At 38.0% G+C, this 19,660-nt stretch overlaps 1 protein-coding gene across 5 annotated transcripts in view; it reads right to left on the reverse strand.

Annotated features, from left to right (window-relative positions):
• Nucleotides 1-5,382: 5,382 nt before the first annotated feature.
• The window catches only part of Pde4d (phosphodiesterase 4D), a 1,223,725-nt gene continuing 1,209,447 nt past the window's right edge, over nucleotides 5,383-19,660 (reverse strand). For all 5 annotated transcript variants that reach the window (XM_010626919.3, XM_010626922.2, XM_010626921.3 and 2 more), the window contains 4 exons: nucleotides 9,378-9,532; nucleotides 8,324-8,446; nucleotides 7,682-7,864; nucleotides 5,383-7,180 (listed from right to left, as the gene is read on the reverse strand). In XM_010626919.3, coding sequence (XP_010625221.1) covers nucleotides 6,767-7,180; nucleotides 7,682-7,864; nucleotides 8,324-8,446; nucleotides 9,378-9,532 — 875 coding nt within the window. In that variant the 3' untranslated portion in view covers nucleotides 5,383-6,766. The remainder of the gene's footprint in view (nucleotides 7,181-7,681; nucleotides 7,865-8,323; nucleotides 8,447-9,377; nucleotides 9,533-19,660) is intronic.

Below are 19,660 nucleotides of genomic sequence, written 5' to 3' on the forward strand. Positions count from 1 at the left end.
TTTGGTACCAGGGATCGAATTCAGGACCTTGCACTTGGGTGGCTGAACCACTGAGCTAAATCCCTAGCCCAGAATGTTTTTAATGGTATCAAGTTAAAAAAAACCACCCCAATGTGTCTCGAATCTGATTATAATCTTTGGATCCACAGATCACCCACAGATACAATCAACCATGGCTAGGAAATGTTCAGGATAAAGTACTAAATATGTGTAGAATTCTTGTCACTCTCTAAACAATACAGTACAAAAATTATTTACATAACATTTACATTGTATTAAGCAATTAAGGGAGAATATACATAAATTATATCCAAATAATACACCATTTTATAAAAGGGACTTGAGTATCCTTGGCTTTTGTCATCAGTGAGGAATCCTGAGTCCAGTCCCCCATGGGTACTTTGGGGTGACTGTAACCCATTATCAATTTGGTAGCTACACTGAACACACATTAAGGACTCTCTATCTCAGGTATAGTTTTAAAAGCTACAGTACACTGGTCTCTATCTCAGGTATAGTTTTAAAAGCTACAGTACACTGGTATGGTATGACCTTAGTCTTAATGGAAGTATGTTCTGATGGGAGAGACAATAAACAGATGTGTCTATCCATTGTGGTGTTATAAGTGAATGAGTGGGGTTATGGAGATAAAGTGATGGCACAGGAGCAGGGGTGTCAGGATGGTTAGAAATACAGGGGACTCAACTTTCAAACTCAATTCATTCCTGAGGGCTGGTTGTAAATCAAGTTGTCTGAAAGTCAAGACTATTTTTCCCATAAGAAGCTATGGAAATACCCATGTGTTCCAAACCTAAAGCACACCTTAACTAAACTTTCCATAGTAAGTGTTGTATAATGTGCATAATTTACCAGCGACACCAATAATTTTCCTAGTGTATTCACCAAAAAAGTAACAAAATGTGCCTAGTTCACCGGAAATAATTTCATACTGTACTCACCATTCAAGTTGACGTGTTTGACTTGCCTGAAGGGAGGATGAAATGGAAGGTGGAGAGTCCTTTCTCTCCTTGAGATAGTGTGTAGCCCACTATGATCTGCTCCTGGCTCACTAGGACTCGACCTTTTCAGAATGAAAAGCTGGTCTAAGGTTGTCTGTTTTAACAGTTTTGTAGTATGACATGACATTGTCATTAAGCAAGTGAATATAATTGACTTTTTGCTGCCTGGGTAGGTCTTTACAAATGTTTGTAGCTCTGTCGATATTGTCAGGATCTCCTTTACCTCATAAGAACTTTGCTGCACTGATTGTTGACACCCTCCCCCTCCTCTTCAGAAAGATCCCCAGCTGCCATTCTCTGTTGCTCAGCCAGAAGTTGCTGAGGTTCCTCTGTAGGCAGTTCCTGAGTGTTCTCTCACCAGTTACTCAACATCACCACTGTCTACCTGCAAGCCTATGGACTCTGCTATGGTTAGAATGTCAACCACAGGGTCAATTGAAAGCTAAGGCTCTCTATACAGCCTTCAAAGTCTCTCTCCTATATAATTTTAGGCCATACTTTCTTCAGGCAGATCTCAGCATCCATAGAGATATTGGTCCAGAATCTCTGTTAACCTCATACAGGAAAGACCAGCTTTTGGGTCATTAACTCAAGAGCTAGGTCCTAAGTTGTTCATATGTGAGGCCAGTCGTAACTCAAGGGTCCCCTGCAGCCCCACATCTCCCTGTAACCTGCCAACTCTCTTTGCACCCCCAAAATTCTCTAGGAAGTCTCAAGATCATTTGGCCCTTAGGATTTTACAAATGTTTCCTGTCTGGGCACCCTTGGTCTCTGCCTCTTTACTCCCTGTCCCCCAATTACTTCTTGCTGTCCTTCAGATCTCTGCCCCATAGAACTTCCTCCAGAAAGACTTGTCTGGCCCTGGACAAGCCACGTTCAGGTTCCTTCTTAACCACAGCACTGAACTTCTTTACTGTATTGAGCACAGTAATAATGACATGTGAATTGGATAGTTTAATGCCTTTGTGCCCTACAGACTATACGCTCCACTACAGCAGTCTATTTTGTGTACTGCTGAATCCTTCAAAGCTTGTAGTTTATGTAGTACGTACCTGGCACGTGACTGTTGAATGTCTGAATGGTAACTGAATACTCTGGTGTAGCAAAATTAAGCATGGAAGGTTCCTGTGTACCTATTTAGAAAACACTGCTTCATCTTATAGGCCATATATGTAATTTGGGGAAACTTTACATACAAAATCAGTCAACATAATTTGGTTTCATTGGTTACAAATATGAACAGTGACTTATGTTACCTCATTTCAACCATTTTAACTACTATTGAAAATGTGTGCTGATTAAATTTCAATTTAAAATCAAGAATTTTTTTTATTTGTAAAAGACCAAGTCATAAATAGGCAGAATCAACCCATGCTTTTATTTTCATTGCATATAAAAATTTCATATGAAGGTATTGATTGATGTACAGTACTATCCCCATGGGCTGTAAGAGAGGCTAAGAAACCACTAAAAGAATCATTTGTAATGCTCACACACAATTTACCACTCTGAAACATATCCAAATAAAATTTAAAAATAACAAATCAGTAAGGATATATTTTGTAGTTATAGTGTCCCGTTCGTACTATTTAAAACAAAAGTAATCAAATTCCTTTGGGCCAGGGCTGCTAAAATCTACAGTTTGTGTCAAAAAATAAAATAAAATAAAATAAAATAAAATAGGAGGCTCATTTTTCCTAGAAAAAGAATCTCTCCTTTCACCAGTAAGTCACACATTTAAGGGCTGGGCAGCAGCAGCAAGAGGTTTCTACACTATCCACTAGGAATTATTCACAACTTTCAGGAGTGACTGTGCAAAGTTAAATTCTAAATAGAAAATTTTCACAAATTTATTTCAGAGAGTGAATCCTTTATGCTATGTGAAGTGACATTGTATATAACTTGATGTTTAAAAGAAATTTGGTTAATTTTAGTTGAAAATTCTATGGTTTTTTAAAAAAATGGCCTCTTGTATAGTCCTTTAACCTGACAGGAAGCTGATGAACAGATGACTAATCAAGATGTGACCTATGGCTTCTGTTTCAAATCAAGTTTATTTTCATTTTCAAGTTCATTTTCCTATGAGCCAAAAAAAAAAGGTGATTTGAGAATTACTGGATAAAAATTATTTCCCCAGTAGTGTCTGAAATTAAGAACAATCGAATGTTAACTGAAGTGTAGCGCCTGATCAACAGTTGGATGATACACTGTCCCATAATGAGGTGCTGCTCTACGGCAAGAAGTACGTTAAGGACTTGTGTCTCAGGAGGGTCGCAGAATCCTCCAGAGGTGGTCTGTGGTTTTGTCAAATCCAGCTATTGTCAAAAATTTAATTAACTGAAAGCTTAGATAAATACTGCCCAGCCCTAGCTCTACCTTTATTTTGAAATGCAGCAAAAAAGAAAATATTGGTTAAAGTTAAGGCACAGCCCTGGGACCAAAGACCTGCAGCTATGTTGTTATTTAAATTTATATATCTTTATGTATTTTATAGTTTTCTTGAATCTTCCATAAACAAGCTCTAATGTGACGAGACTATATTACAGGAGAAAAGAAAAATATACAAGGAGTATGTATACACACCATTCATTCTCTCACCAAGAGTTTCCAAATATATCAACACCATCCCATTGGAGATGATGTTTTAATAAGAACTGATAATTTACAATTAACATTACAGTATGTACATTGCAATAAATACATGGTTGTAAACAGACAAATAAGACTGTATTACAGGTAAGGTCATTTGGTGAGAAAAATGCATGGCACAAAAAATAAATAATGCACTCAAAAATTATCATAAAGCTTTCTGTAAAATCCATTCAAGTTTTCTTTTCTTGTTTGCAATTTGTCCTATCTACATTATTGTGAATTTTAACTGATGCAAAAGAAAACAAAACTAAAACAGCATTATTGTGTTCAGTAACTTGCAAGCTGAAATGTACTGGTTTTATACAAACTTCGTCTTTTTTCCCCATGCAGTACCCAGATACTGCATTTTCTTATGGCATTTTAGGCAATGTAAAGCCACTTGTGTAAGGATATTTTTTTTAAAGCAGTAATTCTGAAGCACATTTTGGTGAGAGAACATCAGGGAAAGTTGAAGAGGGCAAGATAGAAGGGAGAGGATAAAGATTGTATAGTGCATTAGTCCCTAAATCTTGGATATTGTCTTTTCTACAATTTGATTGTCCATCAGCGAGTATCGTTACAACACAGTACCATTAAAAACCAACAAACTGGAAAAGTCCTTTTTAGTGCAGTTACAAACCCTTTCATGTCAAGATCTGTTTATGACATGTTGCTGCTTTTTCAATTTTTTATTATGAAAACTCCAGGCACTCTGGGGAAAATTCCATGTGTAGGGATGGGAAGAAAAGAATTATTTGGAAAGAGGAATAAACCCTAAACTCTGCTTTTTCTTTCTAGACTTCCCTCAGGAACAAATACAATAAAAACAATACAAGTTCTTGGGAAAATCACTTGGTCAAACATAGGTTTCTTATAGTTTACTGTGCTGTTTTTTTACAAGGGAAAGTGAGTGGAAACCTAGTAATTGATTAATTCCTATTCTGCCCTATTTTAAAAATCAGATAATTTTTCTATCAAGGGTGCTAAACATCAGTCCAATCTCAGGAAATTAAAATAGGACTATCTTGAGCTTAGATCATTTCTCTGAATGATGACTTAGTTACTTGAGCCTAGAAAGCTCCTTGAGAAGTTCCAAATACAAATCCATTCAGGGTTGCAATTTGTCTTAAAATGTTTTATTTACCTTTGACTTAACTGGATATCCCTTCTGTCCCTAATTCTTTAGCTATCAAAGCAAAAAATGATTATGTGGGTTCCAAATTATTCAGAGAAGGCAAACCCTTTATTAAGAACTGATTTGGAAAGAAATACCATACTAAACAGCCCATGGTACCAAGTGCTGTCAGCAGATAAACACTGGGATTAATCTCCAAAGTTGCAGTACAGTTATTCATGCTAAAATTGGCTTTTTTTTTTTCAATTGATCCCTAATTTTTCATTTAGGCAGAGTATTTTTACTAATCCAATATTTTAGACATTTCCAACCTATTGGTCTAATGGATGTATCAACTGCTCTTCTCCATGTGTTTAAAGAAATAATAGGTCCCTCCCCTCCAAGACATGATCTGGGTCAGTACGTTATATGGCGATTCTTACAAGTTTCACAGCTCTCCAAAGAGTAGCTGCTACACTTAAAAGCACTTGGTGGGGATATTTTTCATATAGTTCCAAACCCATGGTGAAACTATAGAAAAAAATAGAATTAACTGTACTGGTCTTTGTTAATATACTGCTAATGTTTTTCAATACTGCCTGGTTAGCTGCTAACTTCTGTCTGTAACCCTAGAGTAAAAGCTAGTTATGACAAACGGCTTCAGCGTAGAATGAAACGCTAACCCTAATTTTACTACCTGCTTCTTTTCATCAGTTAGGATGGTGATGATATACTTGATAAGATCCATCTAGCAAACATGGACAGAGATTAAAACACACACTAAATAAAGTAGCACAAGAGGAAAACATTCTTCTTATTCTAACTGGCTGTAAAAAAAACAAAAATGGACATGAAATGTGTGGATTACTACAAAGACGTGCACTTGTGAAATGCAATCGACACAGCACAAAGTCATCAGAAGACACTAAGTAGGAAAATATCTAAAAAACACTGACCATTTTAGTTACTGGGTATTTATATAATTTCCCATTTGCTTCAGACAACACCAGCTGATGTTTCTATGAGGATTAAGACACAATGGACATAACGCACGTTGAAGTATTACAGAACAAATACTCACTTTGCACACCATGAACAACTTTAGCAGAGAGCAACTCCGCTTATTGGGAAAGAGTGAAATAAAAAAATCAAAGTAATGAAGACTTACAAAAAGTGTTTCTGGCAACATAAAGTTTTTCTGATTTAAAATATGGAAGTCATTGGTATATAAAACAATGACCACTACAAATCTGTTAATTGCTATGGACTATACGGTGCAAGTAAAATTTGTAAATTAGATTTATCCAGTGTAGCACAGATTTGTACTGAAATCTTGCAAGTTACTCCTTAGAAAAAAATAACCAGTGGCAGATGAAATTCTGAACATAGTTTTTTAAATATAATACCTCAATACATTTAATAATAAAAGTAAGCTCTACAAAAAATCTTTTACATATCATACAAAATGTAGAGGTGAGTGCAGCTCACTGAACTACACTATTCAGTCATGTATCAGGAAGACTTGAAATTAGAAAATTATGCAATTTCTGTGGCTCTTCTTCCTTCTCGGAACAGATTCATGCTGTACTCTGTTCCTGACATGTTTGCTGCTTTACTCCACTAAGTTCACTCTTTCCATATATAATGCCTTCTTTCTCCAGGAAATATTGCAATCAAGAAACTCTGAAATTCAATCCACTTATGACTTCCCGATGAGCCACGCTCCCTTGAAAGCATTTTGGAGTTGATTTTATCTGCTTTGTCAGCTCTACCAAGCTGAAATGTTCAAATGCTGTTTGTGAAGGTGTCCCCCTTGCTCTGATGACATGGAGGTGAAGAAAGTGGATACAATATTCCTGAGCGCCAGACTGAGTAGTCAAGATCAGTTTTGTTCAAACGTCCTGGCAGATGATAATGAGGTGTGACCATGGTTGTGGCATGTGACATGCACTTTGGAAACGATTTTTCTACTACAAAAACAAAGGCGTGACATTCTGCACTGTTACGTGTCAGGAGAACAACTGTCTATGACACAAACTTCAGGCTGGCTTTCCTCTTCCCCTACGGCCTCCTCTTCCACCTGTTCATCAAGGGGAATTTCAGTAGACTCCGAGTCTTGAGTGCACAGAGTCTTGGAGTCACTGCAGCTAGTGTCTTCCTCCACTTGACTTCCACTGTCCTTTTCGGTGTCTGACTCTCCATCTTCCTCTAAAGTTAGTTCAAACTGGAATTTCTCAGTCTGACCCTGCTGACCCTCCTCTTGGTCATCAGGCGCAGGAGAGGGGCTCTGAGGAATTGTGCTTTGGTACCATTCACGATTGTCCTCCAAAGTGTCCAAAATGTCTTGGGCATCAGGATGTACAAGGTCTGCCCATGTCTCCCAGAGAGGATGAACAATATAGTCTATGAAGCCCACCTAGTTAAAAGAGAAATCCAGTATGACTATTGCAATAGGACTGACAATGGGAAAGGGTAATAAGATCACAGCCCACAAATAGAATACTGAACCGAGAGCTTCTAACCTTAGTTGGGTAAAATAATTACTACTTGAGGCAACAGCTAGGAAAATTTAGCCTCTAGAACCCTCCTTTCAAAAGTATATTTATGTATAAAATGTTCTTCTCTCATTTACGTGTTAGGGTGTGGATCCTGGACCTTATGGTCCTGGTGAATCCAGACAACTGAAGGTAATTACTCTGTACCATATGAATATAGTCATGAATATAATGCCACAGGAATGTATGAGTTTAAGTCATAAGATTGAAGGTGATTTTTGGATTCTAAACACTAAGGTGAAACTGAGTTTGTCAAAGCGAAGTAATTTTGCTAGCAGAATACTGTTAGATGTGAGTACTGTAAATGCTACAGCTGTAGCTTTGTTCCCTTCAAAAGCTGCACGAGACAAGTCATGTATTACCTGTGATTTTTCCACAGATGCATTGTGCTTGTCACACATGGGACTTATCTCCATGCCTCGCTCCCTCTCTCGGTCTCCTTGGCGGAAGAACTCTTCCATTATCCGGTCTGTCCACTGGCGGTACAGTTGAAGAGGCTTTGTGGGGTTGCTCAGATCTGCACAGTGCACCATATTCTGGAGAACCTAAAATAGATGGAGGCATTCTCTATTCTGCACTTGCTCTTTTTTTTTTTAAGCTAGAAATTCACAATGGATGACTGTGACACTTATAAATACATGTAGTGTAAGATTTATTCCAAATAGCTCAACCATGATGTGTCTGTGTGTGCTTCACACTTGTATTAATAGTTCCAAATTATGCCACTTCTACTGCATCTAAGTATCATCAGAGAAATTGCTTATGTGCATGGTTGACTAAATTCAGAGCTGCTTAAGGGGCTGGTTTTCTGGGGTGTTAAGTTTTTAAAAATACATATGAAAAGACCAGTAACATTTTACCTTGTTAATTCATAAGAATAAGAATGTGGGTAAAAATCCTGACTGTAGTTAGTTACTAAAAGTATAACACGGGAGAAAGGAAAGACACCTCTCATTAAAGCTGAACACACAGACATGCAGGACAAGAATATGGTAATGATTTACCTGGATCCTATCAGAGTAATTATCAAGAAGGAGAACCCCAGAGCTTGTCACTTTCTTAGTTTCAACCATAGTTTTCAAATCAGCTAGCAGATTCATGTGTTTTGACATATCTGTTGCAAGTACCTTAAAAGGCAAAGAATATGTTATTAAGTAAAGTCTAGAGGAACAAGTCAGAATTTGCACATGAACTTTTTTTTTTTTGCAGAAAGTAAGAAACTATTGACTTTCAATGACAATGTACGGAAATTACTCTCCCTGTGGAAGTCTTTTTCCGACCAAGTTTTCACAGGCTCAACACATAGGAACATCAGGCATTGACCACTTTCATGCTGAAAAAAGGGCCAATATCTGTGCAGCTAAATGGAGGTTTAATACATTTTTGGAGTACAAAGTGACAGACTATGATGAAGTGTTCACAAACCACAGAAACAGTTTTAGTTAATTTTTTACTTGTCTGTGAGTAGATCATTATTGCCTATATTATATATACAGCTAAAGAGAATAATTTTTTAATAACCAAAAATCTGTCTCAGAATCACACTGAATAATATGCAGAGAAAAGAATAAAATTTTGAATATGTCTAATTGGATGAGAAAAACTCATCTGAGCTGCAGTCCATGTCCTGTGCTTTTTGCACATCATTCTCTACCTCTCAGAGAGTAAAACTTGAATAATGAGAGTGAACTATCATATTTCTATCTAAACTGCTAGAAGTGGAAAACCTAACATTAGAATTAGAAATGCCTAATTTTCACAGTACAGCGGCAGCTTCTAGAACGGAAAGGCCAATAATAGGTTTGGAAATGTACTTCCTTTATATTGAGACAGAGTCTCACTAAGTAGTCCAGGGTAGCCTTGAACTCACTGTGTAGCCCAACCAGGCCTCAAATTACAGGCGATCCTTCTGCCTTAGCCTCCTGGGTGCTGGGATTACAGGTGTGCATTGCCACACCCAACTTTTACATTTTCTTAAAGCAACTTACACCATAGTAATTTTTTTCCTCTTACACCACAGTAATTTTTTTTCTCTTTTGGCTTTCATTAGTTACTTACAATGTCAATGACCATTTTCCTTAAAGACTGTCTTTGCTTTTTGGTCAAATTCTGGAAAATATCACAGTTTTCTTCTTGAAGCAATTTAAAGCCCACAGCCAAATGATGGTTCTCTAAGACAGAGGAGTCGTTGTACATCAAGGCAAGTTCAGAGTCTGAAAGAAAAAGGCATGGAAGATTACTAGATCTGCTCAATTAGAAGTACATTTTATTCTTTAAGTTGTATGATACTTTGAGTTTGGGATGAAATTTCCCTTAACCTTCTCTAATGCCTTTTACCATTATAGAACAATATGCAGGACAAAATGTACCAGATAATGTAAAAGCAGAAAGAATACTGGAATCTTAGGAGTGAATTCCAATGCTACTGACACAAAGCAGGCCACGTCACTCTCCGAGTGCAAGACAAACCACTTTGCCTTTACTCTCTCGAGATAGGCCATAAACTCAGCAAACTATGGCATTACTAACATCTATAACACCTGCAGAAGTAAAGGTCTTCTGCCCTGATAACCATGGATTACCTATCCTGCAATTTATGTAACGTGAGGATCATGGGATGCAGAATTATCTGTACTCAATAGGTGCAAGAGTATGAAACACATGAACAATATCCAGTTTGTTTATGCTGCTTTTATTTTCTTCCACTAGCTAGTACTGAAAGTAGGTTTTATTCATTTATTTCCATTTTCTCACCCAAGTATCCTGGCACATCATATACATGTAAATTACTCTTCCCACCTGCTTGCCCATGGCTTTGCATAGAGATGCTCTACCAGGTGTCTACACGCCTGCAGGTACAGAGTGTACCATTCTGCCTTATCCTAGTCCTATCAATCACAGACCCAGATTTAGAAGGTAGCAATTAAAAAAACCTGACTCATGCTTTCCTACCCGCTTTAAGTCTTTGGAAAGACAAAAGCACACACACTTGGTCTTTTGACGAATTCACAGAACATATATTTGGAAGAAGTATCCAATATCACTCACTGCTGTAAAGGAGCTCAGGAGGACAGGAGAAGCACAGGACCTATCTCTACTGGGAGATTCTATGACTTCTTTAGAATTATACAAATAAAAACTGGCACATCTAAATTTTTGCTCCCAACACATAGGAACAGGGGTGCCTAGAGAATTACGTATTGTTTCTAGATAAGCAACAATATTCCTTTTTCAAAAGACAGTATCTGGTTAAGTCTATAAAATATAAATACTTTAAGGATAGTTAAAACATGTTAATAAAAAATTTAAAACTTATAGGATCCCACTACATGTGCTGTATTTTCATAGTCCAGTCATATTAAATAAATCTGTAATACAAGGGAGGTGTGTTTTCTAATTGGAGAAATAATACTGAATTCATGTATTAGTATCTTTTAAAGGAGTAAATATGCATGTAGATAAAGGGTGTTAACAGAAGAACTGACTTAAGAAGTTCTGATTTATATGTCCCCTAAAGAAAGATACCAGAAATAAGTTATCGAGCCTGAAGAAGAGCAAGATGAGAGCTTCCCCTTCAAGGATATGATGGACGGCCTGCAGTGAGGAAGTTGCATCAGTGAGTTCTACAAACTGGTAAGAGGTCCAAGAGGGCTTGCTAAGCCTGCTTGGAAAGCGGTTATCTTCTCTTTAGGAAGAGTCCACACTGACTAGAAATATCATGAAGTGATTCATTATTTAGACTGGTGGTTTCTACAACCATTTCAGTCTCTGTGACTGTCATCAGAATGTGGGATGCCTGTTGATTTTTAAGTGAACAAATGTTAGCACTTAAAACTTGAACCTCAGGGTAGTCATTTAATTTTCTACTTGTCATTAAGACTGAAGGCAGCTGGGTATGGTGGGTGCATGCCTGTAATTCCAGCACTTGCAAGGCTGAGGCAGGAGGATTGCCATGAGTTTGAGGCCAGTCTGGACTACATAGTAAGTGCAGGGATATGTTCTGATCTACAGAATAAGACTCTGCCACCCCACAAAAGAAAGATTGAAGGTCACGCCTAAAAGAGAGGGTCATATTCTGTAGCTTCTCAGTCAATATCCACAAACAATGCTAATTCAAGACGTCTAAGGAGAGTTCTTGAAGGTTCATGATTAATAGAAGGCTGCTTTCACATTTTGGTACAGTGCTTAGCAGAGGGGCTGAGACATTCTTATATTATTTGTGTTGAAACCCCTTCATCTTTAAGTACACATCTCTTCCATGAAGCCTTTTGTACCACAAAACAACTACTCTCTTGGTCCTATAAATTAACTACTTACACAGCATTTATCACCCTTTACCTTATCTGTTCTATCTCTGTACAAATCTCTCAACAGTTCTTCCAAAACCTCCCTAACTTAGAGACTTTGGCTCTGCGATGGCTAATCTTGACTGGATGGAAAAACCACTAAGAAATGAGTACAGCATAATTTGGGATTTGTCTATGAAGGTGTTTCCAGACGTGACTGGCAGATGGACAGTAAACTGTGGGGTGGGCCTCTCCTGATGTGGACAGCAACATTCAGCAGGCTGCTGGCTGAGACAGAAGAAACCTTAAAAGTGGTTTTCTCTCGCTCAGCTTCCCAGATGCCAGGAGATTAGCAGCATTCCTTAGCCATGCATTTCTACCATGATGTTTCTGCCTCTGAAAATGGCCTAGGAGCAACAGAGAAAGCTGACTACGGATTGGAACCTCTGAAACTGTAAAGTGAATAAATGTTTTCTCCTCTAACTGTTTTTCTCAGGTATTCTGTCACAGTAACGAACAGCGGACCCGAGCCCCATATAAAAGTGAAGGTTAGTAATTTAATGTTTGGCTGTCTAGTTTGTCCTATGTTCTTCAGTTTTCCTAATTTACCAAGTGCAAATGGGAAAATAATATCCTAAGGCAAAACATTTTGAGGATTAAAGTATCAGATACTTTACTATGTGATTTGTGTGGAGTATCTCATTAATCCTCACTACAACTTTCAGGAAATTCTGTGATAGGCATTTGCAAATGAAAAAAATAAGCCTTAGAGGAAATTAGTAACTTTGCCAGTGTCACCTACCTTTTAAGAACTAGGGCTAGTACTTAAAGCTAGACAGTGTGTAGCGCCTCCTACCCATTATGCCATTATTACAGATGCTTCAAAACAGAGAAGACAACCTTGAGCGGTGAACAGTGAAAGTGAACCAAAAAGGGATAAACAATCCATTCACTGCCTGGCACACAATAAGAACTTAATAGTCATTCTATTACTGAAGGTCTGTGCACACCTCTACAAATTCAAATTCATCTTTTCTTTTCTTTTTTTTTTTTTTTTTTAAGCTATAGACCAACTTGCTTAAGTGAAAGAACTACTCTGGATCAGGAATAAATTATGTTCAATATAATGCTACTAATGCAGGCAAGAAGACCAACTTTATCCATGTGCCCTTTCCTTCCCAGTGTTTACTGGATGAGAGTTGGAGGGTGGGCAGATGCCATTACATAACTGAGAATATGTGTTTCCCATTTTCACTCTTGATTCCTGGAATCATACTCTGGATCAGGAATAAATTATGTTCAATATAATGCTACTAATGCAGGCAAGAAGACCAACTTTATCCATGTGCCCTTTCCTTCCCAGTTATTACTGGATGAGAGTTGGAGGGTGGGCAGATGCCATTACATAACTGAGAATATGTGTTTCCCATTTTCACTCTTGATTCCTGGAATCATGAAACTTAGCTATGGAGAAACAGCACCAGGCACTGCACACTAACTGAAAGCACCTATGATCTTCTGGAGAACTTTGCCTCAGCCCAGCAAGGCACTAACACCTAGCAGGTGCTATAACAAAAGCTTCAAAAGTCCATTCTACCATTCTTTCAGGCCAGCTGCTTTAGAATTGTGGGGAACAAGGTAAGACTGGAGAATTCTATGAACATGAGCCTAGGCTTGTACTTCATTGGCTCTGAAGTAAAGTTCAGGCTAGAAGCAACTGGGTATGAGATACTGTGACAGCACATGAGGTATTCTCTTAAGGCCAGGCATGCAAGGAAGAAACACTGTCTGCAAGGAAGGCAAATCTGTTTCCAGAGAAAGTACCTATTCTACTAAGGACAAAATGTTGTCCTTTCCATTATGGAAGTAGTCCCCATGTAACTGTCACCAGGTCGTTGGTTAATCATCCCAAGTAAGGGCAAAATATGGCGGCTCCGGGCTGGTCTCTGCTGCTGGCAGACTGAGCAGTCATCAGGGCCATAGCCAGGTAAGCCTTGTACAGAAGTCCACATTGCCAAGCCCGTGTGTAACCTCTGTCCGTTCCTGCCACCATGGCCACTTTGTTGATGAGCCCAGTAGGCAGTGATGGGATAGCTAGGGAAAGAGGCTATCTGATAGCTACAGAACAGGTCATCCACCCCAGCCACATGATTACCAAAAGTTCTTCTCTGCTGAGGTCACCCCTTGGTAAGCATTCATACGATACACAAATATCTTGACCTTTTGTACCCATTCAAAGTCATCCATCCACATAACTTTCTAATCACGTTTTCAAGTTACTACAATCCAGCCAGACCACTGGCTACAATCCATGGATCACTGTATCACCACAGATCTGCCCCTTTCTCCTAAGCAAACTGCACACTACCCAAGTTTTTCCCTCTGGGAAGGTTTCCCTTCATAACTGGCCTTTTAGGGATGCCCCAGAGAAGGGCAATAGTGCTACAGTTGTCCACATATGGGTGGTGACTGTATATTGTGCAGAACCGTCTAAACCAGGCCCTCCATTACTGAATAAGGAACTATTTGTAAGACCACAGGTACAGGTAGAAGCAAGACAGCATAGAGTAGGAGTGGGGATCATAAGCATTTAGGCCACTTCATGTGAGTTACTTGTGCCTTCAGTGTCTGCATGGGCACTATCCCATATATATAACTTCTATTCGATGATACAGTATTGCCATGAGTGCTCACCCTTGTGGCTTGGTGGGTCAGTAACAGTTCATAATGAGCAGCATCGGTCCTGTGGGTGGACCATGGTCAAACATTCAGTGTCATCTATTAAATCCTAGTAGCAGATCAAACACTCTCTCTCAAAAGGCAAGTAGTTGTCTTTGGATGATGGTAGGCACTGCTCCAAAACCCTAAAGGTGTGTGCCATGATTCACTTATAAATCCCCACCACAGGCTCCGAAACTGCATCCCTATCTGCTACTGACACTGAGCAAGACTGGATCTGCTAAATCATACAGCTCAGGTGACAGAGCAGCCTGCACAGCAGCCTGGCTCTGTTCCGGAGCCTTCCTTTATTCTGGGATCTGTTCAAAATTAACAGCTTTTCAGATCACTTGGTAATGGGCCGGAACAACACACCTGAATGAGCTTCTGTCCCCAAAATCCAGCCCCATTAGTAACTGTGCCTCTTTCTTGCTTGTAGAAGGGAACAGTGCAACAATTTAGGCCTTCATTTTACAAGAAATATATCAACAGGCCCCACACCACTGGAATCTTACAATTTCACTCAGGTAGAAAGAAAGCCTGAATTTTAGTTAGATTTCCTTCCTATGCTATTCCCTCACTTTAACAATAGATACCCTAGGAAGCTGGGAGTTCATTTTGCATTGTAGTTCAGTCAATCCCAGGGTGAAGTTCTGGAATTGATTTTCAGGAATTTTAGCCCTGCCGAGAAGACTTTCTTTCTGAGCGCACCTAGAAGCACCTAGGCCACTTATGCTGTGTCTCATCTGGAAATTCCAATTCCTCAACTCATTCTTTTTATTTCCTCTTTGGTCCAGTGACATAGGCATGACCGACCAATCAGTCATTAGATTCCTAAGTTTTCTAAAAATCACTTAAGGTTTCATATACAGAATCATTCATGTCTTTGCGTCTTATAAGAATACTCAAAGCAGGTATTTTATGTCTCTAAAAACAGTTCACACTATGGACTACAAGTATTCTTTTCACTAACAAAAATAACCGTGTCTTCAGATCTAAAGAGATTACAAAGCCAATTACAGAAATCCCCGGGCAAATTCAGAAGATTCATCCTTAAAATTGTGTTCCTCAATACAAATGTCTATATTAGTCAGAATACTAACACAGTACTAGTAAGATATAGATATATATATTCACATATGGTTATTTTGGGAATTGGCTCAGGTGATTAAGGAAGCCAAGAAATTATAGGACTTGTAGTCCAGAACACAGAGAACATGAACACCAGTGGTATAACTGGGTACCAGGCTGAAGGGCTGAGAAAATAAAATGGGAGGGAGTGGGAGAGGAGGCGGTTAATAATGTTTAAGTCCTAGTTCAAGTCTGAAGGTCCAAGATTCAGCAGTGTTGCTTCTGAGAGCAGAAGAGGGATGCCCCAGCTCAAACTGAAACAGCAGATCTGTCTTTCCTCCACCATCTCTTTTACTCTATTCTCTTGGGCACTCAATGGCTTGGATGGTATCCATTCACATGGGATCTTTTCTCAGTGTACTGATTTAAATGCTAGTCTCTTCTGAGAACATTTTCACAGACTAGTTCAGAATTATGTTTTACCAGCTCTCCAAGCAGTCCTTAGCCCAGTCAAGCTGACATATAACATAACTATCATAAAAAAATAAAGAACTATCATACCCTCTTAGACTGGAAGCCTGTGGAGATCTGCTTCCTCTTACTTGAATACGACTCCAGTACTTTATACACAAGGGTAAGTAGTAGATACCTGGTAAGTTCTTGTTGACTAGGTTACAATTTAAATATATTAAAACAACTTTATTGTAGATTACTTATCACTAAAGTCTACTTCTAAATAATGGGAAAGTAATATGATATGTCAGAGAGATTCCTGTAAAATAAATTCAAATTTTTTTATCAAATTTAAAATTGTTTTAAAAAGCCCGATAAAAAACCCAGAGCTGCTGAGTGTGGTGGCACATACCTGTGATCCCAGCACTCAGTAGGCTGAGGCGGGAGGATAACTGTGACTTTGAGGCCAGCCTGGGCTATACAGTGAATTCAAGGCCAGCAAACCCTGTCTCAACAACAACAACAACAACCACAGAGGACAGAGGACAGAGGACAGGAGTGTGAGGAAAGGTCATACTGTTGGTAAAAATGTGTAAGCTTTCTAGAGGACCAAAGAAACTATAAAAAATTTAACTCTAAGATTATCATACAAGTTCAAAGCAACATAAATAGTAAAAACAAGCAACTTAATAGTCATTAACAGGAATAAAGTTAATTGAACTAAATTGTCCAAACTAGGTTACTAGGCAAACAACGTAAGAAAATAGCTACTTTATGGGTTTCTACATTTCTCTGGCTGTATCCTTGTAACTGTGTAATACCTAGAGAGAAGTATAAATGATATTCAATAAAATTGATACCTTTCAGGAACGAATTTCAGATGAATTTTACTCTTCTTTAATTTTCCATATTATTTTTCTTTTTTAAAAATTACTTTTATAAAACCTTAAATATTAAAAACATTTTAACCTTTTATAAAAGAACAAGCATTCTATGCTAAGAGAAACATAAGAGTCAAATCACAAATTTACCACACTTCAGCACATAATAGTAAATTCTATATACAACTCTGCTTATCTGCTTGACAAAACACATTTTTAGGAGTAAATTAAATAAATGAATACTCATGTCATTTTTTTAAGGTAAAATCAGTGTTTGAGGTAAAATAATCATGACCTTAGAAATCAAATGGGTATGGCTTTGAAATCAGTACAAAACCTCTCTCTTGGGTCTTAACTGTAAAATAAGAACAATCCTCAACAAACTGGTGCGGATTGTGACATTATTAACATAATCGAAATGTGGGGGGACCCTGATAACACTCTCGGAGTTTCCTCTACACACTGTACACACTACCCTTGAATAAAAACACAGAGGCAGCTGACTGGAAACGTACCGTGTGGCAGTTGTCAATCTAAGAGGGGAATCAGGGGAGGTAAAAGGGGGTTCATTGGTAGAGGAACAGCCTGTTTAAAAAGACACAGCATGGGGGTAAAAAATGATTGGGTCTTTCTGTGAGAGTAAGAATTTCCACAGGGTGGAATGGAGCAGATACCAAAAGGAAGAACAACACTCTCTCTGTGCTTCAGCTTTGCTAGGCTTAGAAAATGACAGCATGCTACAGGATGTCTCTAAGTTGCAACAGAAATGAACAAAAGTTCTTCAAAAGGACTTCTCACCAAAACATTTCTCTTTGAAATGGACAGAGGAAGTAGTAATTGTAACTCAATACCTGCATGCCACTGTGAAAAAATTAAACCTTGTTGGCTCACTCTTGCAATTCACTCACTCTGTTTGTCCTTAACCTGTATTCTTTTCCTTCAAAGCACCAGGCAGTATCTCATGCCACATTTACTTGTTGGGCACTGTCTTTTCTATCAGAATATAAACTCTTACAAGCCAGGGCTCTGTTCTGTTAACCACGAATTCCTAGTGCCTAGAACAGTATCTGACACTTAGGTAATACTTATGTGAATAAAACTGCAGATTTTATTTATTATAATATTTGTTAAAAATGAATTTATCCTTATTTTGAAGGTATTAGGTTTATACAGAAAAACAGAACTCTATATAAATCTTCTGTACAGAGATGAAAATTTTTAAAATAAGATTAGAAAAATTAAAAAGTTTGTACACTAGTAGCTAGATCCAGCTTCACCTTAATAGGATATAATGCCTCTGCATTTGGAAACAAATATATTTATATACTTTGAATGACTAGTGAACTCTCCCTCCCCAAAACTTAGGTATCTCTGCTATAAACAAAAACAATTCTCTTTCCAGTAAAATTTAATGCTATCTCTATTTTGTATTTTTGTTAGTTTTATCAGAAAAGTAAAGCTGTAACATTAAATTTTTCATGATAAATCTCTTCTGGCATGTTACATTCAAAACTTTGATTCTGTTTACATTTTGTGAATACTGTCTTTAAAAAGACAGGCAGCCTTCTATCCAGAATTTCAATATAGCCTTCTGGGGCCAGGGATTTAGTTCAGTGGTTCTGCCACCTGCCTCACAAGCGCAAGGTCCCAAGTTCAATCCCAAGTACAAAAAAAAAAAGAAAGAAACAGACAAATTAATACAGCCTTCTACCCCAGAATTACTCTATCCATACTCTCATTTTCTCTGTTCATACTCTTCCATACCCTTAACTCATTTATTAAAGCTTAACTGGCTCTGCCAAATAGAAAGGTTCTCTGCTTTCAGAATCTCCAGGATGTTTACAATGAGAATAACCATAATCAATATTGAGTCACTGGCACCCTAAACTAACATACATGAAATGATTAGTGAAACCTATGATTCCAACTAAGAAACAAACTATCCTGTAAGTGAAATAGAAAATTTTGATATTTGCAAAGCTATTTGTCACAACTTGTGAAATTGCTTTATTGAATACTATAAAGATAAAACTTAATTGTTTTACCAGCTATTAAAGAACTTGAGTTCTGAAAAAAAAATAAAAAAACAAAAAAACAAACCCAAAATGTTGGCTCACATGATCTTTAGCTAAAAGTTAATTAGATCAATAATTCTGATAATATCCTGGGGCAAATCGACCCACGGATTTGCTGGGATATGTTCATAGTACTAAGTGACAATGCTCATTCATTCACTCAGGAATAACACAGCTTCATCACATCCCACCATCAAACACCATGTAACAATCCAACCGGAGCTACACTACAAAAACGTAAGCTTCTCCACGTTGCTAGGTAGTAACGAAATTCCACAAGCAGGATGAGTTATCCTTCCACCCAGGCGGGTTATCAGACAAATGACATCTTTGACTACTGTCTTCCTGTTTATAATCGTTTCTCAAATGTCACTTTTACCAGTGTCAGTACTTCTCAACTTTTTTTAGTTTTTTTATTTCTACTGGTACATTATATAACTCATTTATTTTTACATCCCTTTACCTTCCCTCACTGCCAATCCATTTTTAGTACCTCTGAAATTTTAGAGGGTATCAAATTTATCTGTGGACCAGGGCTGTGCTAGTTTAAATGACAGGCTCCATAGATACCTTGTACCCACCAGAGTCCTCCAGGTGACAGCCTAAGCCTTATGCCCTTGGAGGGTTCACAAGAAAGAATAAAACTAGTTCTCATTATCCTTTACAATTTTATCACATTACTTAAAAACAATGCCTTTATTAGTAGTAGTTCCAATTTTTTGTCTATTCTTAAACTGAGTGCTGTAATGAAAGAACACACAATACAGTACAGTGATTGTGAACTTTTTAGAACTTTCAGTGGTAACAAACAGCTGGCTGCAGCAAGTGTGCCATACGTTTCCCAGCACTGGCATAGT

The sequence above is a fragment of the Fukomys damarensis genome, unplaced genomic scaffold (assembly GCF_012274545.1).
Source record: "Fukomys damarensis isolate Sample0158 unplaced genomic scaffold, DMR_v1.0_HiC HiC_scaffold_1, whole genome shotgun sequence".
Classification (NCBI taxonomy): Eukaryota; Metazoa; Chordata; class Mammalia; order Rodentia; family Bathyergidae; genus Fukomys; species Fukomys damarensis.